Source organism: Culex pipiens, chromosome 3, assembly GCF_016801865.2.
Source record: "Culex pipiens pallens isolate TS chromosome 3, TS_CPP_V2, whole genome shotgun sequence".
Lineage (NCBI taxonomy): Eukaryota > Metazoa > Arthropoda > Insecta > Diptera > Culicidae > Culex > Culex pipiens.
In genome coordinates, this window is record NC_068939.1 from 183,204,371 (window position 1) to 183,229,898 (window position 25,528).

At 41.8% G+C, this 25,528-nt stretch overlaps 2 protein-coding genes and 1 non-coding gene across 6 annotated transcripts in view; 2 read left to right on the plus strand and 1 right to left on the minus strand.

The window, feature by feature from the left end:
* Positions 1 to 798: 798 nt before the first annotated feature.
* LOC120420631 (5-oxoprolinase) lies at positions 799 to 9,743 on the plus strand. The gene is made up of 3 exons (XM_039583707.2): positions 799 to 1,401; positions 5,675 to 9,052; positions 9,112 to 9,743. Exons 1-3 carry the CDS (start codon positions 1,036 to 1,038, stop codon positions 9,262 to 9,264), a joined length of 3,897 nt encoding a protein of 1,298 aa, XP_039439641.1. The 5' UTR covers positions 799 to 1,035; the 3' UTR covers positions 9,265 to 9,743.
* Positions 9,744 to 13,204: 3,461 nt separating this feature from the next.
* LOC120420629 (myotubularin-related protein 4) overlaps positions 13,205 to 25,528 on the minus strand; it is a 60,932-nt gene continuing 48,608 nt past the window's right edge. For 3 of the 4 annotated variants that reach the window (XM_052710261.1, XM_052710260.1, XM_052710259.1), the window contains exons 2-14: positions 24,695 to 24,818; positions 24,428 to 24,617; positions 23,550 to 24,350; positions 23,109 to 23,490; positions 22,650 to 23,050; positions 22,012 to 22,586; positions 17,823 to 18,238; positions 17,351 to 17,757; positions 17,100 to 17,286; positions 16,927 to 17,034; positions 16,314 to 16,586; positions 14,042 to 14,365; positions 13,205 to 13,965 (exon numbers count right to left, since the gene is read on the minus strand). In XM_052710261.1, the coding sequence (XP_052566221.1) occupies positions 13,735 to 13,965; positions 14,042 to 14,365; positions 16,314 to 16,586; positions 16,927 to 17,034; positions 17,100 to 17,286; positions 17,351 to 17,757; positions 17,823 to 18,238; positions 22,012 to 22,586; positions 22,650 to 23,050; positions 23,109 to 23,490; positions 23,550 to 24,350; positions 24,428 to 24,617; positions 24,695 to 24,815 (4,416 nt within the window). In that variant the 5' untranslated portion in view covers positions 24,816 to 24,818 and the 3' untranslated portion in view covers positions 13,205 to 13,734. The remainder of the gene's footprint in view (positions 13,966 to 14,041; positions 14,366 to 16,313; positions 16,587 to 16,926; positions 17,035 to 17,099; positions 17,287 to 17,350; positions 17,758 to 17,822; positions 18,239 to 22,011; positions 22,587 to 22,649; positions 23,051 to 23,108; positions 23,491 to 23,549; positions 24,351 to 24,427; positions 24,618 to 24,694; positions 24,819 to 25,528) is intronic. The other variant, XM_052710262.1, reaches the window with a different exon arrangement.
* Trnam-cau (transfer RNA methionine (anticodon CAU)) lies at positions 16,056 to 16,128 on the plus strand. Its single transcript has one exon. It is a non-coding gene; the product is annotated as a tRNA-Met (tRNA).

The window sequence follows — 25,528 nt, forward strand, 5'->3', positions numbered from 1 at the left end:
TTAAAAATCTTAGTTTGGAATCATTTTTAGCATGATCGGATTTATCCAAAAATCATTTGAATTTATGTGAATTTTCGCAAAAAGTTTTATTTAACCCTCTACTGCTCAAATTTTTTTTTCGAAAATATTTATTTTTCCCTTGTTCAGGAGGTCATTTTGAGCAACTTTTGTTCTACGAAAAACTTTACTTCTCTTGTTTTATGTTTTTCTTGTTTTATTTTTAGTATTTTAATTTGCATTTATCTTGTTTAGTTTATGTTTGTTTTTGGTAGTATTTGGCCTATTCTACCACCTTATATAATTACATTATTGCCTATCTAATTTTTTCATGTATAATGCATTTACCAACTTTTTTTTCATTGAAATGTTGAAATTCAGGCTTGTTATTTGAATTATATATTTTTTCATAAAGTGAGTTGATTGACAATGTGTCTTCATTGAAATGTTCTGATAAAGGTAATTTTATGTAGGCGCATGATGGATCAAACATTTTCATTGAATTTTGGAAAAGCAATTTACTTTACTTTGTTAGAAATAAATGAAATAATTGCATACACTATGATGGAGTAACCATGATGAACTACCATGCGTTTCCTTTGTATTCTTAGTTTAACGAACAGTTATTTTTACTGCCACAAATAGTTTACGAATCACCCTAAAACCACATCAGTATTTGTGTCAACACCGCTGACGGTTATCAGCTGTTTTTCTTTTCGTTCTCCCTCTACAGCATTTATTTACCAACTCTCATCCATCTTCTACGCTTTCAGGCTAGACGACGCGTTCGTCCAAACACAGTGCCAAATCCCGGTCGCTGTTCGTGCCGTTCGGTTGGTTCTTCGCTCTCCAGCTTCAGCTTCTGCTGCTTGTTTTGGTTTTATCACTCTTGTGAAAGTCACAGAAAAAAGGTGTCATTCCGCGACGACAAGACAATCAAAAGTGAGGAAAAAAAAGTGTTATCTCATCTCTCGCGCCGGGAGTGGCTTATCATTGTGGCGACAGCAGCCGGCCCCGTGCTGGAATAATCCTTCGACGATGGCCAAGAGTGGCAAGTACTGCTTCGCAATTGACCGCGGCGGAACCTTCACGGACGTCCTCTGCATCACACCGTCTGGGGGAATTCGAACGCTCAAGCTGCTGTCAGAAGATCCGGCCAACTATCCGGATGCGCCGACGGAGGGAATTCGCCGGATTCTGCAGCAGGAGGAGGGTCCGGAGCGGGCACGGACGCGCGACGGGCTGGTCAATACGGAGCTCATCGGGTGGGTCCGGATGGGCACGACGGTGGCGACGAATGCGCTGCTGGAGCGGGCCGGCGATCCGGTTGCGCTGGTGGTCAACCGGGGCTTCCGGGACCTGCTGCAAATCGGGAACCAAGCCCGGCCGAGCATCTTTCAGCTGGTGAGTGAGGGGGCGACACACGATTGATTGGTGTTACACAATGTGTGGGTAGTGGTACTAGAGTGTCTTTCTATTTTGAAGATGATTGCATTGAAATTGCGTTGCAGTGAAATTGAAATCCAAGTTGGAAAATCAAATTCTAAAAGTAAGATTGTTTCCTCGAACTGCTATGAAAATTGATGATCCACTGTGCTGCTCCATTAAATGGACCTTCATGAGAACATTGCAATGGAGACGCATGGCTAATCAGCTCACTTTATATTGTTTAGAGGAGACGCGTGGTGGTTTACTTTGCTACAATTTATTTTAAGCAATTGTTCTTTCATTTTTAGGTGAATTAATAACTCCTTACTTTAAATTGTTACGTTTTTCAGGGAAATAAGCAACATATTTATAAGTTTACTGGTAAATTTTTAAATCATAGTTTTTGCGGAACAATTTTGTCAATTTTTTATTAGTTTTTATGCGGTTTTGTAATTATTGCCCAATGAAGTGTGTATTTCAGACCATTTTTTTTCATATTGTAAATCGGTATGGCTCATTTGCCATATTGAAGTTTCATTAACATGATTCCAAGACGCAGCGCGTAAAAACGGAACAATTACGAAAGCGGCAAAATAACTACTTTTTAAGATAACTTAAAAATTTTAGCGCTGACATGTACTTTTATGGGTATCAAATTTACCAGTTGCGTCTTTCAATTACGAAAATTTTTGTATGTAGATACAGTCCAGACTCGAGTATCCGAAGCCTCGATTATCCAAAGTTCGATTATCCGAAGTTTGTATGGGACTTCGGATAATCAAATCACGAACAAAAAATGTATTTTCTAATTTTTATTTTCTTACTTTTAACATCAAATTCGAGTTCTGCGCTCCATTTTGGTCAAATTTGAATGGTTGATTGTGTTCGCCCCGATCAGCTAGCTCCCTACGTTGTGTCTTTCTGGCCGGCTGGGAAAGCACACAAGTTGCCTCAGCAACTACGAAGAACAGCGAAGACGACGACGAAACACCATTCGGAGGACGATACAATAAATCAAACACACGATGATTACTTCTGCCGAGGAGACATCCAATCTCCACGGCGGTCAAAACACAAGAGAACGTTTATTCACAATATTACAATACAGGTAGTCAAAACAATAACAATAACAAATAAACGTCAAAATGTCACTCTGACACTACTTCTTTGGTTCACCCCCCCGTACGACGGGGGGTAACTAAAAATACCTAATTATAGGGTCCGCGACCCAACATACCGGTCCCCTAAAACGTCAGTTTTACCCTAGGGAACCTGCTCCTGTGATGCTCTTGCGCCTACCGTTCCGGTCCCCATGGCATCCTCCGTCGTCTTCTTCTTCCGGGATGATTCTGCTTCGCTCGACTGCCATCAACCATGGCCGGAGCTTTACCGCTTGTAGACGCTGCCGTTGATCCCTGGTACTGCTGTCGTCTTCGGCAATCTATCCACGATGGCAAGAGTACCATGACTCCAGACCCGAAGCAGCAGGAACGGTAATCAACAGCCGCAGCTGAGCCAATCAGTGACACAGGTTGTCATTGGCTCATCGGCTGCTTATACGAACGGTCGTATAGCACCACAAGGGTGGCCGCTTCCGAAAACGACCACTCCGACGTCAATGGCGGCCGAGCCATTTTGAAGCAGCGTAATCATCCGTAAACAGAATCCACAGCGCGGCCCCAATCCTGGTCACGGCACCAATGTTCGCCCCGATCAGCTAGCTCCCTACGTTGTGTCTATCGGGCCGGCTGGGAAAGCACACAAGTTGCCTCAGCAACTACGAAGAACAGCGAAGACGACGACGAAACACCATTCGGAGGACGATACAATAAAGCAAACACACGATGATTACTTCTGCCGAGGAGACATCCAATCTCCACGGCGGTCAAAACACAAGAGAACGTTTATTCACAATATTACAATACAGGTAGTCAAAACAATAACAATAACAAATAAACGTCAAAATGTCACTCTGACACTACTTCTTTGGTTCACCCCCCCGTACGACGGGGGGTAACTAAAAATACCTAATTATAGGGTCCGCGACCCAACAGATTGTCTATAAAATTAAAAACAGAAAATTTTTGGCCGCCATTTTGGAATCAAATTAGAATTTAGAGTAGTTTGGGGGTCATACCTAAGCTCAACAATCAAAAATAAGGCAACGAAAAAAAAATGTTTTCCGTGATTCGATTATCCGAAGTGAAATTTTGCCAAGGCATTCGGATAATCGAGTCTGGACTGTGTGTAAAATTGTCCGAGGAACCCGGTAACAATATTTTTAGACATTGGTTCTTTTGTCCCAAGACGTCAAAAAATTCGTGGGTTCAAAAAAAAAAAATAGAAATGCAATAATACAATTATTTAATATCTAAAAAATAAAAATTAAAAACTTTAAAAATTCTAAAGTTAAAAAAAAGAAAACCGCAAAAAAATAAAATTTAAATATGCATTTAAAATTTTCTTAAATTCAACATAAAAAAAAATCAAAAATTCAACAATATAGGGGAAATATACCCTTTCTCAGCCTATTTTCTATTATCGGCCTATCAAAATCTAAAAAATAAAAATTAAAAACTTTAAAAATTCTAAAGTTAAAAAAACAAAACCGCAAAAAAAATTAAATTTAAATATGCAATTAAATTTTTCTTAAATTCAACATTAAAAAAAAAATTCAAAAATATAGGGGAAATATACCCTTTTTCGGCCTATTTCTATTATCGGCCTATCAGCACTTTGATCATGAATTACAGCTTTATTAAAATAAAATAAAGAATGTATCAAAAATTCAAAATAAAATAAATATGAAAATTGGAAAATTCTAAAATAAAAAATAAGGAAATTTTAAATTTGTAAAATTCAAATGCGGCTTGTACTTGAGATTGTTGTTTTTGAAAAATCTGGAGTTTTTTTTAAAAAAAGTCCAATAAACCAAATTTCCAGTTTTTGCTTTTTGGGTGTTTTTAAAACCGCCTTGAGTCAGGGGTATTAAAAAACACCCAAAAAGCAAAAAAAATGAAAATTTGGTTTATTGGACCTTTAAAAAAAACTCCAGAAATATTCCAAAGCTTTGGAATTTTCTGTAATAAAGGATGGCGGAGAAAAAGGCGGCATTTAAGATTTGAAGATTAATGAATTTAAGAATTTAAAAACACAGAGGAAAACTAGAAAATATTTGCATTAAAAAAATATTATTAGAGTATTTATATTTTAAAATTTAGAATTAAAAAAAAAAACTACTTAACTAATTGTGTAAAATAGCCTATTTGTTTTTAATCTTGCTATTTTTAAATATTGACATTCTGATTCTGGAAATTTTTATCTAAAATTTTAGAATTTTTCAACTTTCTCTTTTTTTATTTTTAATATTTGATTATTTTTCCTAGATCCGCGAAAAATAAAAATATTTTATTTTTTTCAATGTTTAATTTTGAGCGTCAAACTGCCATATTTTTATAATTTTAGATTTTTTAATTTCTAATTTATATTTTTTTATCTTAAAATGTCTAAATCTCCAAATTGTATTGAATTCGTAAGATTCAACCTATAACATTTTTAATTCTTGATTTTTTTTTCCTTTTAATTCTGCAATCTTGACATTCTAAATTTTGAAAACGAACCAAGGTTTCCTATGTACCTAGGACGTTTTGAAAAAGTAAGCGAGGAATATTTATTATATATTAAATCATGAACGCCATAATTTTTTTTAGTTTTGAATTTTTAACTTTGGAATTTTCTAATTTCTGTTTTTTTTATTTTTATTTTTTTAATCTTATTACTCCACCCCTCCCTCTTGGGCCCTATGAACTTTATACTCGAAATATAAAAATTGTTAAATTTAATGTTAGTTTCCCATACAACTCGATTGCAAATTTGGATTTGCTTCTATATATCATTTTATAAAAATTATGAATTAATAAAAATTAACTAATGATGCAAAATGGCCGTTTCACCCGAAATAAAAAAATATGGTTAAAGTCCACAGTTATACATTTTACCTTCACCACGCATCTCCATTAGGTGTCTTTCAGTACAACATTTCAGTGGAGACGCATGGCCAATCAACTCACTCTAATGGATTTAATGGAGACGCAAAGTAGTTTGCTATTCGTCATCAATTACTCAGTCGTTCTTGTTGACCCATCGTCCTATTTAGGCCAACGAGTTCCATTAACCCAAACCTCCAATCTCAGACAAGCTGTGCCAGTAATAATTCAACTGCACCATCGATTTTCCTCTCTCTCTGCAGAACATCCAAAAGCCATCCAATCTGTACAAGGAGGTGATTGAAATCGACTGCCGTCTCGTCCCAGCCCAGCGCACCGTTTGTCAGCTGGAACAGAACTGGCCCGAACTGCGGAGCGCCTCCAACGCCCAATACCTGGAGATGGCTCCAATCGACGAAGAAGAGCTGCGGGCGAAGCTGGTGGAAGTTCTGGAGCGCGGAATAACCTCGCTGGCGGTCGTCCTCGCCCACAGCTACGCCTGCCCGGATCATGAACTTCGGGTGGGGGCTATTGCGGAGGGGGTGGGCTTCCGGCACGTGACCCTGTCGCACAAGGCGATGCCGATGTGCAGGTTGGTGGCGCGGGGGTTCACCGCTTGTGCGGAGGCTTACTTGACGCCACACGTTGAGCGGTATTTGGCGAGTTTTCGGGCGGGGTTTAAAGATGAGTTGCGGGGGGTTGACGTGCTGTTTATGCAGAGTGATGGGGGGTTGACGCGGATGGAGAACTTTCGGGGGGCTCGAGCGATTCTGAGTGGGCCAGCGGGGGGTGTGGTTGGGTATGCGGTAACGGGGTCGCGCGATTCGGATGGAGTGGCGCTGATTGGGTTTGATATGGGTGGGACTTCGACGGATGTGTCGAGGTATGCGGGGGTTTACGACCATGTGATTGAATCGACGACGGCGGGGGTTACCATTCAGGCACCCCAGCTGGACATTAATACGGTTGCTGCTGGGGGTGGTTCCCGGTTGTTCTTCCGGTCGGGGTTGTTTGTGGTGGGTCCGGAATCTGCCGGGGCACATCCCGGGCCAACGTGCTACAAGAAAGGTGGTCCACTGACGGTGACGGATGCCAATCTGATTCTTGGGCGATTGCTTCCGGAATACTTCCCGAAGATCTTCGGTCCGCGCGAAAACGAACCGCTCGACTACATGGCCACGAAGGAGGCATTCCTTGTGCTGCGGCAGGAAATCAACGACCATCTGATCAAGTCGGGCGAACGCGAGCAGCCACTTTCGCTGCAGGAAGTCGCGATGGGTTTCATTCGGGTGGCTAACGAGGCCATGTGCCGACCGATTCGTGCGCTGACGCAGGCTCGTGGACTCAACACTTCCAACCATCTGTTGGCTTGCTTTGGCGGCGCTGGGGGACAACATGCTTGCCGGATCGCGAAGGAGCTTGGCATTGGTAAGGTGCTGATTCACAAATATGCGGGGATTCTTTCGGCGTACGGAATGGCGCTGGCGGATGTGGTGTACGAGACGCAGGAACCGGCTGGAATTGCGTTGAGTGAGGACAATCGTGGCGTGATCAAGAACAAGCTAGATGAATTGTCGCAAGTCTGCAAGGAACATCTAATGGGTCAAGGTTTCGACGAGGACTCGATCGTCCTCGAGCCGTACCTTCACCTGCGATACGAGGGAACCGACTGCGCGCTCATGTGCTCCCCCGACAAGGTAATCGACAATCAGGACAATTACATCTACACGTACGGTGACTTCCAGAAGACATTCTTCGAGCGGTACCGAAGCGAGTTTGGGTTTGTGCTGGAAAATAGAAGTGTCATCGTGGACGATATTCGCGTTCGAGGTTCTGGCAAGACGTCGCTTTACGAGGAGACATCCATTCCGGAAGCGAGCGGTCCAATTTATCCGGAAAAGACAACAACCACGTACTTTGAGGGAGGATCGCTGGTCACGCCGGTGTTTGACTGCGCCAAACTTTGCCACGGGCACACGATCCAAGGTCCGGCCATTTTGATCGACAAGTTGTCCACGATCGTGATTGAACCGGACTGCGCGGCGCTCGTCACCGAGAAGGGAGATTTGATCATCGAGGTAGGTTCCGCGGGCGGGGACAAGCGTATCGATGAGCGTTTGGACGCGGTGCAGCTGAGCATCTTCAACCATCGGTTCATGAGCATCGCCGAGCAGATGGGACGCGTGCTCCAGCGGACCGCCATCTCAACCAACATCAAGGAAAGGTTGGACTTTTCGTGCGCTTTGTTCGGCCCTGACGGCGGGCTGGTCAGCAACGCTCCCCACATTCCAGTTCATTTGGGAGCGATGCAGGAAACGGTGCAGTTTCAAATTAAAGAACGCGGAGATACGTTGAAGCCGGGTGATGTTCTGCTGTCCAACCATCCGCAAGCCGGAGGATCGCATCTCCCAGATTTAACAGTCATTACGCCCGTTTTCTACCCGGAAAACCCCCGACCAATCTTCTTCGTTGCGTCCCGAGGTCACCACGCGGACATCGGCGGAATTACACCCGGATCCATGCCACCGCACTCCAAGTCACTGTCCCAGGAAGGGGCGGCTTTCAAATCCTTCCTCCTGGTCGACGGTGGGACGTTCGACGAAGCGGGAATCATCCAACAGCTGACAACACCAACGGGCGCCCCAGGCGCAACCGGAACGCGCAACCTGTCGGACAACCTGTCCGATTTGAAGGCCCAAATAGCGGCCAACCAAAAGGGCATTCAGCTGGTCACGGAGCTGATCGAGGGCTATGGGTTGAGCGTGGTACAGGCGTACATGGGCTACATGCAGACAAATGCCGAACTTGCCGTGCGAGACATGCTGAAGCAGATCGCAAAGGAGAGCAAGCTACGCACCGGTGGTACAATCCTCGAGGCCGAAGAGCAGATGGACGACGGCTCTCCGATCCGGCTAAAAGTCTCAATCGACGAGCACGAAGGTTCTGCCATCTGTGACTTTAGCGGCTCCGGTCCAGAAGTGTACGGCAACTGCAACGCGCCACGTGCCATCACGCTATCCGCCATGATCTACTGCCTCCGCTGCATGGTCGGCCACGACGTCCCCCTCAACCAGGGCTGTCTCGCCCCGATCCAGGTCGTCATCCCGAAGAACTCAATCCTGGACCCCTCAGACGGCGCAGCCGTCGTAGGCGGAAACGTCCTCACCTCCCAGCGCATCGTTGACACCGTGTTCCGAGCGTTCCGAACGTGTGCGGCCTCGCAAGGCTGCATGAACAACATCACGATCGGAGACGAGAGCTGGGGCTACTACGAGACGGTCGCCGGGGGAAGCGGCGCTGGCCCGGGCTGGCACGGAACCGGTGGTGTTCACACCCACATGACCAACACACGCATCACGGATCCGGAAATCCTCGAGCTGCGCTACCCCATCATTTTGAAGAAGTTCTCCCTGCGAGACGATCAATCTGGGGGGGTTGGACTGTACAGAGGTGGCGAGGGCGTGCACCGCGAGCTGCTGTTCCGCAAACCGATGACGCTGTCCGTGCTGACGGAGCGTCGTGCGTTACAACCGTACGGAATGGCGGGTGGATGTCCTGCCAAGCGGGGATTGAACTTGCTTCTGAAGCCCGACCGAGCCATCAACTTGGGAAGCAAGACGGCGGTCGACGTGGAAGCTGGCGTGAGTATTTCAAGCAACCTTTTTAAACTCAACAACTTCAAAACCCCCTTCATTTTCAGGACATTTTCTCGATGAAGACCCCAGGTGGCGGCGGATACGGCACACCGTCAGCCAACGCGTTCCCCGGAATCGAGGACCTGGACAACGAAGATACGCGATTTATCGAACGTGGGAGCGTCTACGAGTACCGGATGAACCAGGAGTCCGTTTGATGGCATGATGTCGGTTTTAACTTTAACTTTTACATCGTGTTGATCGTTATTCTAATCATAATCGTTGTCGTAATGTTCAAGTAGGTAGCTCAGAGAAGGGTTTCAGGCGTTTGTTATTTAGGTGTCGAGATTTATTTCCTCTTTCCTCCCTCAGATAATCGTTCATATCGCAACTTTACTCAGGATAGCGACGATAAGCGTGCGATGGTTCGTAATAGAAAACAGTTTCCACACACAATTCTAAAGCAACCGTAGCAATCAGGTAGAAAAAAAGAAACAATTGTTGAACCTTTTAAACAGTCCTAGCGTGTTCAACCGTTTGAACCAATTTGCCAAAATGAAATCGAAAGTGTTCCAAATTTTACAAGACGATTTGAGAAGCCGCTCATATTTGGCCTTAGGAAGTGATATCGTAGAGTTTTAGGGTAAAATCTATTACGCACAATAAAGTTTTTCGTAGGTAGGTAGATCAACAAAAATGCTTTTTATTTAAAAGTTTAAGAGAATGCCAAGATCCTGCGGATCTGCCCTGGGAGATAACGCAGAGCAAACCAAGTCGCGCACAAAACTATGAACAAATCTTGAGACGCAAGTCGCACTCAACGCCTAGCCACACCACGTGCTCACGTTACTACTTTACCGACGATTACAATTTTATCTCAAGAGTTCATCTTGCATGCAATCGATGAAGGAAAAAACTAAACAGCTTGCAAGCAAGTCAATTCATTTGGCATTCAAATTACGAAATGAATTTGTGGGGACTTCATTCAAAATATTGAAAGCGACGCAAAATTTATATCTTTGAACGAATAATCATGATGGAAGTCTTGACGTTAAAGAAGAATCGAAAAATATTTTATTTTTTCATTTTACATGTGAGCAATTCCATGTCAAATAGGGAATCGGTTGTACCCGACCCTCTCCGATTTCAATGAAATTTTTTAGACATGTTATCCTAGGCCTATATAAGCCATTATTGTATATATGGAGCTAGTTGTACTCAAAAATTACATTTGAGAAGGGTGTAAGTTATTTAAATATTTTTGTATTTTGTACATTAAAAATTACTGTATCTCGAAGCCGTTGCATCGTATCAAAAAGTGGTCAAGACAAACTTGTAGGAAATTTGACGGGCTTTCCGAAAAAAAATACACTGAAACAAAAAAACACTCCACTTTTATGAGATTTTTTGATTTTTAAGTCTAAAAGTCAAATTTGAAGGTGAGCCCACGATTTTTTTTCGTTCAAAATTTTTGTGAAAATAGCCTAAGATGTTACAAAAAGACTCACGAAAAAGGCAGGATGGAGCAACTCACCTAAAAAAATACAAAAATCATTTACTGAAACTGTTTTTTTGAAAAGTGATCTAAACGTCAAAATTTTCAAAAACCGAATACGGGAATCGATTTTCCAGACAATTTTACATAAAAGTTTCCATATTGACCATTGTCCTAAGTCCAATCCTTGTGAAGTTACATCGGTTTTAAAAATAAAAATGTTGAAAAAATAGGTTTTTTGATGGTTTTTCGCAATTTCTATATGACCGACTTGATTTTTCGGTCTCGAAAATATTTTTACCGGAAAGCTCGTCCAATTTCCCATAAGTTTGTCTTTGACCACATTTCAATTGGATGTATGGGCTTACAGATATAAGCTAATTTACTATCCAGGTTACTATACTACACTGAAAAAATATTATGTTTTCAGTTATGAGCAATGTAATTAGCTTATATCTGTAAGCCCATACATCCAATTGAAATGTGGTCAAAGGCAAACTTATGGGAAATTGGACGAGCTTTCCGGTAAAAATATTTTCGAGACTGAAAAATCAAGTCTGTCATATAGAAATTGCGAAAAACCATCAAAAAACCTATTTTTTCAACATTTTTATTTTTAAAACCGCTGTAACTTCACAAGGATTGAACTTAGGACAATGGTCAATATGGAGACTTTTATGTAAAATTGTCTGGAGAATCGACTCTCGTGTTCGGATTTTGACAATTTTGATGTTTAGAGCACTTTTGAAAAAAACTGTTTCAGTAAATGATTTTTGTATTTTTTTAGGTGAGTTGCTCCATCCTGCATTTTTCATGAGTCTTTTTGTAACATCTTAGGCTATTTTCACAAAAATTTTGAACGAAAAAAAATCGTGGGCTCACCTTCAAATTTGACTTTTAAACTTAAAAATGAAAAAATCTCATAAAAGTGGAGTGTTTTTTGTTTCAGTGTATTTTTTTCGGAAAGCCCGTCAAATTTCCTACAAGTTTGTCTTTGACCACTTTTTGATACGATGCAACGGCTTCGAGATACAGCAATATTTAAATTACGAAATACAAAAATATTTAAAACACTTACGCCCTTCTCAAATGTCATTATTGAGTGTAACTGACTCCATATACACAAAAATGGCTTATAAATGCCTAGAATAATATATCTACAAAGTTTCATTGAAATCGGAGAGGGTCGAGAAAAAGTACCTAAAAAATTTCTGTTTTGGGCTGGAATTGCTCATGTATGAAAATTTTTCCATCAATTCCTTATGTCCAAATGAGACAAACAAGTCTCCATACAAATTTGAGGGCTTTCCATTCCAAAGTGATATGGAAATAATAGAAAATTTGCAATATTGTAAGTTGGGATTACTGCCGCTCGAAGCAAATCCGTCCCATGATTGATTGTAAATCATGTTAATAAGCTATCTGAAAGAAATAGTAATGGAATAGAGCACTTTATTACAGAAAATAGCAGAAAAACCACTTTTTCACAAACCCATGCACGTAGCCAAAATGGTTTCATTGTATTTCAAGTTATACGATTTTGAAAATAGTGATTTTTGAATAGTGTCGAAAACATATATAATAGTGTCGACTTCGGATAATCGAATCACATTTTTTTTTCTTGCATCAAATTATAATTCTGCAATTCCATTTTAGTCAAATTTAAATGGTTTATTGCCAGTAATAAAAAAAAATGCAAAAATTACCTAAACTTTGAGAAATATTTGCAAGAGTGGACTGTATTTGAAAAAAAGTCCTTGGATCTGTTGCAGAGATACAATTAAATTTGCAATCGAAAAGCACTTCAACTAAATTGTGTGCCGTTTTTAAGTTTTTTCAATGGAATGTGTTTCATAAATTAAAAAAAAAATCGCATAAATAGCAATACAAAAGGTGGATCACCATATTTTCTTTATTGTTAAATTTTCGCAGCCTTTTGATAATATTTGTATGTTTGTTTTTTTTTTTGGATGATGTAGGATGGACATAAGAAGACTTTGAAGTTTTGGTGGGTTGGGGTAACCATGGGCGGGAGAGGGTTAAATTAATTATTTCTTTGACATTCTGACGTTGAAATAATGAGTAAAAAGTGTAATTTTTTAAGTAAAAAGTGTAAATTTGTACAAATATTATGCCCAAAAAGTTCGAATAAAATGGAGCAAAAAAACATAAAGTTGCTTCCCTTGATGTGCAATATGTTGCATACAATGTTGTATGCAAGTATATGTGTGCTTCATTTTTTCAAGGTAACCGCATGAACTCATAATCTTTAGCACGAAGCGTTTAAACCAGGGGTGCCCACATGTTTTGAATAGCGGGCCAAATTTAAAGCTTGCATGATTGGAAATAATTACATCAGTTGAATTTTTTTTAATTTCCTGTATTTGAATTTTATTCAGATCAACAAAAAAAAAGGCAGCAGCGTTGGGTTAATGTGTCATTAAATAATCATGTTGTTCATTTAAAATGGGTCCGCGGGCCACAAAAAATCTGCGAGCCAAACTCTGATCATCACTCTCATGTTCCGAATCAAAAAATGTTCAGTTTGTGAGATTTATCTTTTGAATAGTCTAAAAAGCCGCAATTTCTGAGGAACTATGTTTTTTTTGGTAACAATTATGAATAATTTCGAATTGTTTTAGAGCAAACCAAACAAGATCATATCCCACTTAGAGTTTAGCATTCACTCAATCGATTTATATATTACTAATTTTATGTATACAATTGTTTTATAACTCTCTAATATGTTTTGATCTATTGTGTATGCTTTAATGTGACACTTTTATTTGCCTGTTATTTTTTAGCTTTGCTGTTTTGTTATATCAATAGTTTTACCACTTGCAACATTATTTATAATATCTCTTTTTATTCTTTTTTCTCCAAAAAGCTAGTACAATTAACTCTCATATGCTTTGCTCATGTTTATATAAGTATTGTGAATGGTACATTGCATCTGTTGTAACGTAATATGTTCTGACGTGAAGCGTTAATGCTCATAAATGAACCACTAAAACATAACAAAAATTAAAATTGAAGTGTGAAGTAATGGTTTAAATACAAATGAAAAAGTCTGACTGTTAAAATAACAATTAAAATGAGCCATTATGCAAAGAATATAAATAATAAAATAGAAGGAGTAAAACAATAGTAGGATTTGTACACCACTTGGGGTTAGTGGTGGACGTTTCGACGTTTAGTTGGTAGCGGTAGTGGTTTTGCAAGCTCCCCGCTCAGTACTATTGTTGACACTAACGCTGCAGGACGTGGTAAGGGTTTGCTGATGCTGCGGTTGTTGCGGCTGCTGCTGCTTTGTAGCTCCTAGGACACTTCCGTTCATGCTATTGCTATTGGTTGTGTGGTGGTTGTGAATGCTATTATTTACACTTACGCTACCGTTCATCAGTGTCGGTTGCTGGTGGCTATTCTAGAATTAGTACACCGAGGTTAGCATAAACACGTAATCGTTTATTTTACCAAAACTCATGCAACGGGTCACCTACAGCCATTCTGCCGCTGACGCCCTGGTAACAGGGACTGCATAGCCGCACCGGCTGGAACAACTTTTCGTCGGGCAGCGGGGCCCAGTACTCGGAACAGTCAGCGCAGAAAATTTGGCCGCACGAGCGACAGTGGTGCTTCCGGCGGCCCAGCCAAAACTCAATCTGGCAGGTCGTGCACCGTGATACCGCGTGGTCCGGTACCCACAGCACGCTGCTCGTGATTTGCTGCGAAGAGTTCGCCCCCGAGGATGGGCCGCTGCGATCGTCAACGGCTTCCCAGCTGCAGTTCGATGCGTTCTCGATAATCGAATCGACCATGGAGGTCTGCAAGTACAGAGCAATCACAAAACGGAGAGCGAGAGTTAGTCACCAACACACACACAAAGGGGAAATGGCAGATCATTTGGGTTGTTTAATGTTTTGGCATGCAATCACAGTTATCATTTAGAATACCAAGCTGGCATTTAAAATATCGCTTTTTTACAAGTTTAAAATTATGAAGGTTTTTGTTATTAGAATACGGAAAAGTTCTTAAACAATATAAAACAGACAGGGTAGATTGGAATACCCAGACCACTTTGTTTCAAGTCTTTGGTTTACTATTTGTTAGCAAATATCATCTTAATAAACATACAAATTTTTTGTCTGTGACTGGTTACCAAAGTATGGACACATACTGATCTTAAAAGTTATGCTGAAGAAGTAATTGTAAAAGGATAAATCTCGAGTAAATTTTCAAAGCAATATATTTGGAGATTTTTTTGTGAAAGGTCCAATTAAACAAATTTCCAGTTTTTGCTTTTTAAGTGTTTTCGAAACCGCCTTGAGTCAGGGGTATTGAAAAACACCCAAAAAGCAAAAACTGAAAATTTGGTATATTGGACCTTTTAAAAAAACCCAAGTAATGTGCTATGGGTTTTCTATGCAGATAGGACCTTAAAAATAATAATATAGAAATAATAAATATCTATAGTATTCATTGCTTCCATTTCAGCTGCTAATTTAAAGTGATTAAACAATTAACAGTTTAAAACATTGAAAGTTGCCGTTGAAAATAGGGTTGATAAAATTTCAACAAATGTTTTAAATATTTTCACATCTTTTTGGTGGAAAAATCTTGGATAAGACTTGGACTTCGATGGTCACTGTGATTCTTGCAAATTTCAGATTAAAATGTATGCAAATTGATTTAATCATGTCAAATGAACATTAAGTAAGGTTGCTTGTGTTTGTTTTATCTAGAAATTCACAATTAAATGCCTGTTTAACGTTGCTAAGCCAATGAGGCGGTTGTAAATATTTTTTGAAGTTTAAGTCGCTAGATTAAAAATCGGCCCAACAAACAGGGGACAAAAAACTGGTTTTCATAAAATTCGAAATCTTCATCTAATGGACTGAAAACAATTTTGAATTCTTTTTTCCTGCGTTGATAATCATGTTTAGCATGTTTGGGCTAACTTGAAAATATTTTAAAAAAATTGTAAAACCCTACTCTACATTGTACCACAAAATTTTTGTTTTCGAAAAAGCATTTGTTTTCGTCAATACTTTCATTTTCTCAAAATTCAAAACAAACTGGATTGTTATAAAACTTTTAATATATACCTATAATTAATATACTTTAATTTGACTCACAAACAGCGACTCGGTGCAAAAGAGCTGAATTTGAAGTGGTACTCTGAGCACCACCAGGAAGACGAGCAAATTTTTTTTTGAAAACACAGAAACTCGCTTTATTTACTTATATTGGTTCAGTTGTTTGAAAATGCTTCGAAATGTGTTTAAAACTACTTATTCTTTTCCCTAATACCGTTTTTCTGAAGTTTGAAATAAAAATTCTAAAAATCTCTGCATATTCAGATTTCTTTGATTGGCATATTCAAAACTTACAAACACCCATTTTTGCCACCCCTGCGATGAATTCATCCATCCATATACACGTTCACCCAATGTTCACTACTGAACTCAACGTTTCGCAACACTGGTTTGTTGTCTTTCCCCCACCACCAACACAGCCTCGATAGCGCAGTCGGTAGCGCGTAAGTCTCATAATCTTAAGGTCGTGAGTTCGATCCTCACTCGGGGCAGATCCTTTTTTGGTCACACATTTCACCCATTTTCGTTTTTGTTAGTCACAAGCTTGCTCGAAACGGGGGTTTTGGCATCCAGAAACGTAAGTTTTTTTTTCGATTTGATCCCGAACAAATTTCGCTTGGAAGCAGCAACTCAGCAATACAAGAACACCGACGAAACAACAACAACAACGACTAACCAATGACGCCTCGGAATCGTCACATCCCAAGTTGTGGCGCAAGCCTCGCTTTGCCCGGGCTTTCTCAAGTAGCTTACGGATGGTGGCACAGATGCGGTTGGTACGGACCAACCGGCCGCGGAACCGTCTGTCCTGTTCGACATCGTCATCTTCGTCGCCACCGTCTTCTTCCGCGTCAAACAACGAGTTATTGTCGGGGGAAACAATAGCGGTAGTAGGGGTAGTCGCAACAACATGATCTTCACCGTCACAACCTTGAGTAGTAACGCACACCTAGGTGATAACGATAACACAACTACCAATTACAAACAGCGGTGGACAGAAGTTGAGAAAGGAAAGATAGTAGAAAGTGTGTGAAAGGATAGTTATGAGAGAGAGAGAGGAGAAATAAACCAAACCACAAGCCATTTTTTTTTGTTTCGAGTTGTTGTTAGCTGCTGCAGCTGCTGTGCGCAAAATATAAACTTTGAAGGAACTTCGCTCCATTTTTATTAACGGCAATTTGTTAGTTTAAGATATATGCATAGATAGATAGAGAGATAACTAAGGTTGAACTGAACACCGGCTAGAGGTTGTCGAGACAGTTAGTAGAGGAGGAGGAGTGCGCACATACCGGGTCATCGTTACCGAACTGCTGGTTGTGGTTGCAGTTGTGACAGGTCTTCTTCAGTAGCGCTAGCCTGGTCGCGTACAGTTCACGCTGGAGAGCTTCCTCGCGGAGCTAAAAGAAAGGGGAAGAGGGGTCAGTCTTCGCTCGATCGTGGCAGAAGTCTCGGTTCTACAAACCCGGTGCTCGTAGACGATCTGCTGCAGCCGCAGGTTCTGCTCCGACAGGGCGTGGGCCAGCCCGTCCGGGCAGGACAGTGCGGCCACCGGGGGCCGTTCCGACGTGAAGGGCACGCTCGGCGGGGTCAGTGGCAGTGAACGGGCGCCCGGTGTCGAGAAGCGGGAGTTGGTGGCACTTGGGGATATACTGGAAAGTGGGGAGAGAAATCGAGTTTACATTCGATACATCGTAGTTTGTGGTCGTTCCGTACCTTCCGTTGGTAGGCTTGTTGGGGCTCATATCGTTTTTCGAGTTGGATGAGTTGCGTCTCCGCCGTTGGTTCTGCGGTTGATAGTGAGTTGATACTGTCGGCTGTTGCTGCTGCTGCGGCTGCTGGTTGTGATGATGGTGATGTAAAAACTGCTGTGGCTGCGACTGCTGCGAGTACTGCGCAAGATTCGCCAGGGACGCGGGTTCTACCGCCGACGATTTCCCATTTATTTCCAACTGTTGAAACTGCGGCTGAATGACGATGCTTTCCTCCATCGGGTTCGAGTTTTTCGCAACTGCCACGTTTTCAACGACTGCAGTGGAGTTCGATCTTCGACTGTCGACTTGCTCTTTTGGTGTAGCATTTTGATTAGTTTCGTTTCCGGTTATACCTTGATTGTAATTGTTCTACAAACAAAACAAAACCCCAATTAGCAACCACGTAAATCCACCCACCAAAACCCCAAACTCACCCTATCATAATCCTTACTATCACTAAATAGATCACATCCGTTGCTATCACTAGTCCGAGCAGTCGTCGCAAACACGCTGCTCTCAGCCTCATCTCTACGTACGGTCAAGTCTTTCGGGTCATGTCTTCCGTTGCTAGCTAGATCTAAACTAATACTATCCTCCGGACCCTCGTCCTGCTCCAGCTCCCCATCCGGGCTCGCCGCGCTGTTGGGCATGGTGGCCACGGCCACCGAGCTGGGCGTGTGCAGCGGACCGCTTCCGTCGTCGTCGCCGCTGCTCTCGCTGAGCTGGATGATGCGATGGTGCGACGGCGACGCGTACTGGTCCAGCGGGACCAGCGTGTCGGTGCTGGTTTCGACCGATCCGTGCCACAGGTTCCCGCTCGCGGTGTGCGAAGGGGGCGAAGGGGATTTTCCTAGTCGTGGGGACAAAAAAGGAAACAGATTAGCAAACGCTCTCTCGTATGCTGCATCAGAGCACGCGGCACTTGGTTTTGAAACAGGTTATCAACTTGGACGCGCAGCAAACCTTGCAAAAACAGTACTGACCAGCGCAATTAAATTGATAAAAACAGGGAATAAACTGTATATAAATAAACCTATTCCGTTTATGTACAATTGTACAGCCTATGTTCACGGGTTCTTACGCGATTTAAATAATCAAAATCCTAAAAATGCAAGAATTTACTCGTTTTTCAACGTAATAACTGGTTTCTACTGGTTTGAACTCATTGACGTAAATCAGTCTTGATTGGTTTTGCACATCTGTTATCAAAACTCGTCAATTCAGGGATTGAAATCAAACCATATTAATAGATTTTCTTTGCCTTTATAAACTAAATAATAAAAAGGTTTCACCCTCTAACGCCCACTAGAACCACTATTTTTGCTAACTTCAAATTGAAATATCTAGACAACATGGCAATTTTTGTTGTCTATTTGCTTCCTCTTCGACCAAGGAATAACTTCAAACTAACATAATATTAAACCTGCACTGGGATGGAATAAACTTTGAAAAATATTTGCGACAGCCCAACTCCACTAAAAAAAATAAAAATATGTTTTTACTTTATTTTTAAAATTAGCTTTTTTATTTTTTTTTAAAAACCTCAAAATTCCAATGAAATTTTTAGTGCAATCAGCTTGAAACAATTTCAAGTGCATTCTGCTGCATATAAATTGATGTTCAGCATGTTAAAATTAATTTAAAATTATTTGATTTTTAGTGAATTTTTGATGTTTCTCAATGAGTAGTAAACTTCGTTTCGCAAATCGACTTTTCTTTGTATTTTTTTTTAACATTTGGATGAGACTTTTTCCACGCATTTCCTATGTCAAAAGAAGTCATTTTGTATCATTAGTATTTCCAGATATTTCCTTACAAGGTTCTATACAATTTTGGGGGCGGTCATACAAAATGGGTAAATGTAAAGGTTCGGTTTCAGAAAAATAGGTACAAGTAAAGAAATCTGAGTTTTTTAATTAGGTTTTATCACTTAATTCTAAATTTTTTGATATGTTTTAGGGGACAAAAATAGTAGTGGATTTTTTCAGCACGAGTCGTACATTTATCCAACGAGGTTCACCGAGTTGGATAAATACGAAGAGTGCTGAAAAAATCAAGTTTTGCAACGAGTTCCATACAACATTTTTTGCAATTCCAAAAAACACACTGAGTGAAATTTTAAGTCAAATTTTCATGTATTTTGTCAATAAATCGTTTAAATCAAAAAATGTTGAAAAGTGTTACTTTTCGGAACAAGTGCTGAAAAGTTCATCTTTTCAGCACCGATAACCGAAGTAGAACTTTTCAGCATTTATTTTTAAAAGTGTTGCTATTCGATTCTGTTATTTTTGGTACAGAAAAGTAGGCTATTTCGTCGTTCAAGAATGACAGGAAAAGTAAGTAGTTTCAAGACGGAATTGCAAAAATACATTTTTCAAGCCATATTGCATGTTCCGGAGATATGAATTTAAAAAAAACTTTTCAGAAAAAACTTATTTTTTTAATCATGTTTAAAAGCCGAATTGTTTGTGCAAACGAAAATTCAACGATCTCAAATTTTAGTCACTTTTGGGAATATATTTTCGATTTCTTTTGGTTTATTTTTTGCATTTAAAAAAAAACACTTGTTGACAAAAAAGCCCCTCAGAAAAAAATATGTTTGAAAGCTGAGAAAAAGTGATACAACTTGAAAATTGGACATTTAGTTTCTGAGTTACAGTCACACAAAAAAATACGAATCAATGAAAATTTCAGACTAATTAGCTGTAATTTAGAAAAAAAAAAACATCGAATCATTTGTTGACAAAATTGTAAGAATTTTTCTAAGCTTTTCAAAAACATTTCTTTCAGGAATGGCTTTCTTTTATAAAATATAAAAAAAAACCAAAAATGTTTAAATTTCCGAAAATTAGAGCTTAAAAGTTTTGTTCTTTTCGATTACAAATTTGATACAACTTTTTTACCACATTTTCGCCATTTAAAAAAAATCTTTGTTTTATCAAAGAATTTCGAAAATTTAAAAATACAGTACATGTTCGGTAATTTGGCTGAGAACGTAGCCCAGTCACCGAATGCTGCTCGCTAACTGGGCTGAACAAAAAATTACGAGGGGACCAAAGATGCATGATAATTTCCGGATGAAATATAAAAATAAATGTAAGCTTTATTTATTTACAATGTTTACTTTTCATATTTCTTTAACTGTGGCTTGAACTTAAACATTTTTTTATTTATTGTACATGCTTTTTGCATCCCTTCTGTAATTTCGGTTTGTTTTGATTTTTTGACGTTTGTCTGTTTTTTTTATTGGACTACGGCCCAGTGATCGGGAGCACAGTTAAACAACGTTCAGTTACCGAACAATTACTGTATACACTAAAAAAATCATGGTAATAGTACACCTTTACGTCAAAAAAGAAAAGTATAATTTTACCTCTGAAAATGTGTAGTTTTACCACTTTTCCGGTGTTATGTCACATTTCTATTTTATATAGTTTTGCCTTTTTCGCTAAAAAAAACTTCCAATTTAAAACTGAAGTATTTCTGGAACCACAAGCCGTACAAAAACGAGAACTTATAAGAAAAAATGGAAATAATAAACTGGTTCTTGTGTATTTTTTTTTTCAGAAATGCGATGGTGAGGTTAAAACTTTAATTAAAATAGGCGTCCAATGTAAGAGGAATGATACACATTTAAATTTACTTTCAAAATTTAATTGGAAGAAACAGTTGAATACATTTTAAATTAATTAAAAAAAATAATTTTTTTAAAGACGAAATTATTAGAGTTTAAAATCCGAAGGCTTTTTCTATGCAAGTTGAATCTGATTTTTGGTACTTAACTGCACAATGGAGCTTTTGGTTATAGGGAAGACCACAACAAAGTTTCAGTCAACTTAAAAAAAATCTTAAAAGGGAAGAGGACTAAAATTTTCAAACAATGTCCACGTGGTTAAGGGATAGCCTTTCTACAGGGAGGGTGCTAATAACTAAGTTTACATTTTACTAGCAGAGTACTCAAACAAAAAAGTAGAATTTTTTATGTTATTTATTCTTTCTTTGTTGTTATTCGGACTTCTATGGATTGTTGTTTTCTTTCAATTTATTGATGATACCGTATTACTACAAACGAAGTATTTATTTATAACACAATTTCATTCAATTAACACAAACAGAGATTTAGGATGCGCCAAGCGCTTCACGAAAATGACACAATTAAAATTTTAATACGCGTAGATACCATTTTCAAGAAATCGATTAGCCTTAAATTCATGTATCCCTGCAATTCCCAGCAGTACGCAAGATGTCGCACTACATGCTAAGTCCGATTGTTCTTGCAAATTTATGTGTTTTAAAATAATTGAACGAATTGCACACACCACACTTTGCTTCGCAGAAAATGTACGTCTTACGACCGTGTGTGTCTTATCAACCCAAACTCGCGCAAAAAAAGGAATCGCAAACCCAGGTCAACTGGGTCATCGCGCGATGCCTTGATACGCGCTGCTACAACGTACTGTGTTTTCTGTGCGGTCATATCGCCCGCGCGGAAGAACCCCGCGCTCGGACCCAAACCAGTTGATAGCCCTGTTTCATTGCCGCCGCCGACTACTACTGCTGCTGCAGCTCAGATGTGCCGTCTGAGAAAGTGCTTGATGTATTTCAAAATGCTGTCTAAATTACCACTCAAGTCTACACTCTCCATCATAAGGTCGGCCGAGCCGAAGCCCGTGTCCGCGACCGGGATCGGCTTGGCGATACGCGGCGGCCCCGCCGTGGCACCGATGCGCCCGTCCACCACGTCCTCCAGGTAGCTCTCGATTTTGACAATTCGTGAAGTGTTTTCGTCGATTTCGTTCACCAGCTGGTGGTGGTGCCTCGGGGGAGGCGTCGGCGATGGCGAGGGCGGGGCAGCGGGCGGAACGGCCGCCGCAGCCGTCGGCTGCTCAGGAACAATTGGTTGAAAGTTGTAACTATTACTATTTCCGTTAATAAAAAGACTAGACGAAACGCTATCGGGGGTTGTGGCGGCTGCCGCTGCAGCGGCGATCCGTTTCGTGTTTTTGATATTGTTCTCCAGCTCCTCGTCGGACTGGTTGAGCTCGTGGGTGAGGCTTTGCAGCTTTTGGGTGGTGTGCTGGATCATCGCGAGCGAGCTGGTGTGGTGGTCGACCAGGTCGGGCGATACCTCGCGGTCCGAGGACATGTTCGAGTCGATCGAGTTTTCCTGCGAGAGATTTAGCGTTCCGGCTAGGATGCTGGGAGAGGATGAGATAGTTTGTTAGTTTCTGCATTTGTGTAGATTGTCAGAGTAAACCTACCTAGAATCAACCGTCATGTTCGGATCGCTCGACCTCCGCGTCAAACCCCCCGCGTTCACCCCGGTCATAAGATCGCCGTAGGAGCGGGTTTTAGTCATTGAGCCGCCCAGTTCCTGCCCGGACACTCCGTCGCCGTTGGCCGGATAGTCGGCCGCGCTTTGGTTTCCACCCCAGCTGCCGAGGTAGACCTCGGTCCACAGTCTCAAATCTCTAACGCTATGCGCAGGCCACAGAACGCGCTCGCGGTTCGGTACGTACAGGTGATTCTTGTACATTGGCCCGGACAGGAAGGGCCACACGGAGAACGTCCGGTCAGGTACGCTGTTCTCGAGCCGCTCCTTCACCGTGTTGCACAGGAACGTGCCGAACAGACACGAGTGTGAATGTTGTGCCAGCTTGATCTATGGGGAGAGATTGTTGAAAGATTTGCAATAACGATGGTCTTCGCGTCAAACCTACCAGGTAACCCATGTCAAACTCAAAGCTGCAGGGAAACTGCCGATGAATTTGGTGTACGCAGTCCAACCACTGCAGAAATACCGGACATCGTTCGTTGGTTTCGTCGGAGCCCGGCCCGTGCCCGCAGCGGTCGGAGAATTTGTGCCCAAAGCTGAGCCACTCCCGCTCCACGAGTACCCGGAAGCCCTCGATGGTTCGGTAGTACGGATCGAGACAGAGCTGCGCCGTGGCCACGATCTGCGGCGTGCGGTCCCAGCCGTCGGAGCAGTGCACCAGCACGGGTCGCCCGTTACGCTCGATGGCGTGGCATACGACCATCGAGGCGGCCAACAGGCCTGACATGTGCTGCAGCCACATGGTTCGTTCCAGTAGGCTCAACCAGCTGTAAAGGTGTGAATTACTTGTTAGACCACACTCACGTACGATTGAGATGAAACTTACTTTGGGATGTCGGGCTGCGACGAGCAGAGCTGTCGCAGCGCGTGGAAACTCTTCCGGATCACGTGGATGTTCCCCAGACTCATAAACTGAATCTCCGCGCTCGGATAATACTCGGGACATTCGCAGCCTCCACCGCGAGCCCGATTGGTCACGGCCGAAGTGTACGACCGTGCGTCGACAATAAGGATCTTCTTGGGTTCGTCCATTTCCACCTCCTCGTGGCTGCCCTCCGGACTGGGAGGACTACTTTCGCTGGACGCCGTGGAGTTGAGCCGTGTCCTGCTCTCCTGTGTTCCACGATCGAACGCGCACGCGTCCGAGAACGCCTTCAACAGTTGTTCGTCCTTTGAGTTTCTCCAGCCAAGCCATCCGACCTCCGGCTGACTGCAGCGAGCTATCACCGCTCCGGTCCGCTCGTGTCTCCAAACCACCGCAGGTATTCGCCGAGAACTTCGAAAACTAGCGACATTTTGCAGTGTGTCGTCCGGTATACATGCCGGAACCAGCAGCAACCGAGGATACGACGGACATAGCTTGAACTCGGCATTGGCATGACTGATGCGCCAGGCACCTTGCAGATCAAACTGCAACCGCTCGACCTCCTTGCGGAAATCATCGTCGTAGTTGCCTACCCGCTGTAACCGACCGTACCATTCGTTGTCCTGGTTCAGTGTCGGTGACTCCGAAGCCCACGCGTGAAACGGAAAGGCAAACAGGGCCTCCAGCGTCTCCGGGATGCCAATCGACAAAGTTATCCTTCGCTGCCATTCGGCGCACTGCTCCGATGTGGAAAATGAGCACCTAAATCGAGAGAGAAAGCAGAAACAAAACGTTGATGTCCTATCCCTGTACGAACGCCTCCATGCGGTAGAACTCACTTTACGGTGCTAGCGTCCTTGCAATTGACGATCAGGTGAAACAGGTCGCGGACCTGTGTGGACTCAATCAGCCCCAGCGGGACTGACGTTTCCGCGCCGGTTGCGTTTTTCTGCAGGAACAATCGGTAGTTTGACAGCGCCAGGACTCCATCGTCCGTTTGGCCCAGATATTTGACGGACTCACCGGCCACTGTTTTTTGGTGTGTGTATGTGTAAAATTTCCATATAAAGCAACAATCAAACAACCAACAAAAGATTAGTACTTACATTCGGAGAATCGCACCGACAACTTCTCCTCCTCCTTCTCGAGCACTGGCTTCGGAAACAGCTCAGCTGCCTTTACCATGCACATCGACGACTGCGGTGATCCATCGCCTGATCCTTCCATGTTCTGCGAAATAGAAACAAAACAAACGCACGATTAGATCAATGAACTGCAACATCGATTACAATAGAAAGTTCAAGCCCCAAGTGAGATGATAGTGGGTCGAAAACACGTCAATCACCCTACCCCAAGGATCGAACTCAACACCTCTACGATGAAAGTGATAAACCCAGATCCCAGTTGCGTCAATCGTCAATCAACGTGGTTTTCACGCACAAATACAGAGCTGTTTAGATGCAGATGAGTCTGTCAAAGTAGGAAGATTTGTTTGGTAAACAACCCGGCGCAGCCGGTCCAGATGTGGAGCGCCCGACTTCAAAGGTTGGAAATTTCCACCGGCGCCCCGGCTAATAGTTTTGATAAGAAACTAGACGTTTGTAGTATCAGTTGTTTTACTGTGAAAGGTTGGGCGTTTCAGGAAGTTGAGTCCCGGGTGACCTTTATTGTCTCAAAGTAGATTCTAATCCAGAAACCAGATTCTTATCAGTTGATTTGAAACAGATTTTTTTTTAACATCAAAACACTGTTTTATTTCTGTAATGAGATGCCAGTTGATAAGGGGCGTGGCATTCATTCGCCAACTATTAGTACTGTTGACAGACGGACTAGATGCGTACGTGACTGTCGAGATCACGTTGGGGACAAACAGTTTGGAAGCCCCTACACTATCAGGTTTGTCACGTAGTCCCAAAACTAGATTACGCATGTGCAGAGTT

Bases quoted from the DNA above. Each gene is read 5' to 3' on its own strand.
- LOC120420631 (XM_039583707.2), top strand. From the start codon at position 1,036: ATGGCCAAGAGTGGCAAGTACTGCTTCGCAATTGACCGCGGCGGAACC. The intron at 1,402-5,674 runs GTGAGTGAGGGG...CTCTCTCTGCAG, and splicing joins GGCCGAGCATCTTTCAGCTG to AACATCCAAAAGCCATCCAA. The intron at 9,053-9,111 runs GTGAGTATTTCA...CTTCATTTTCAG, and splicing joins CGGTCGACGTGGAAGCTGGC to GACATTTTCTCGATGAAGAC.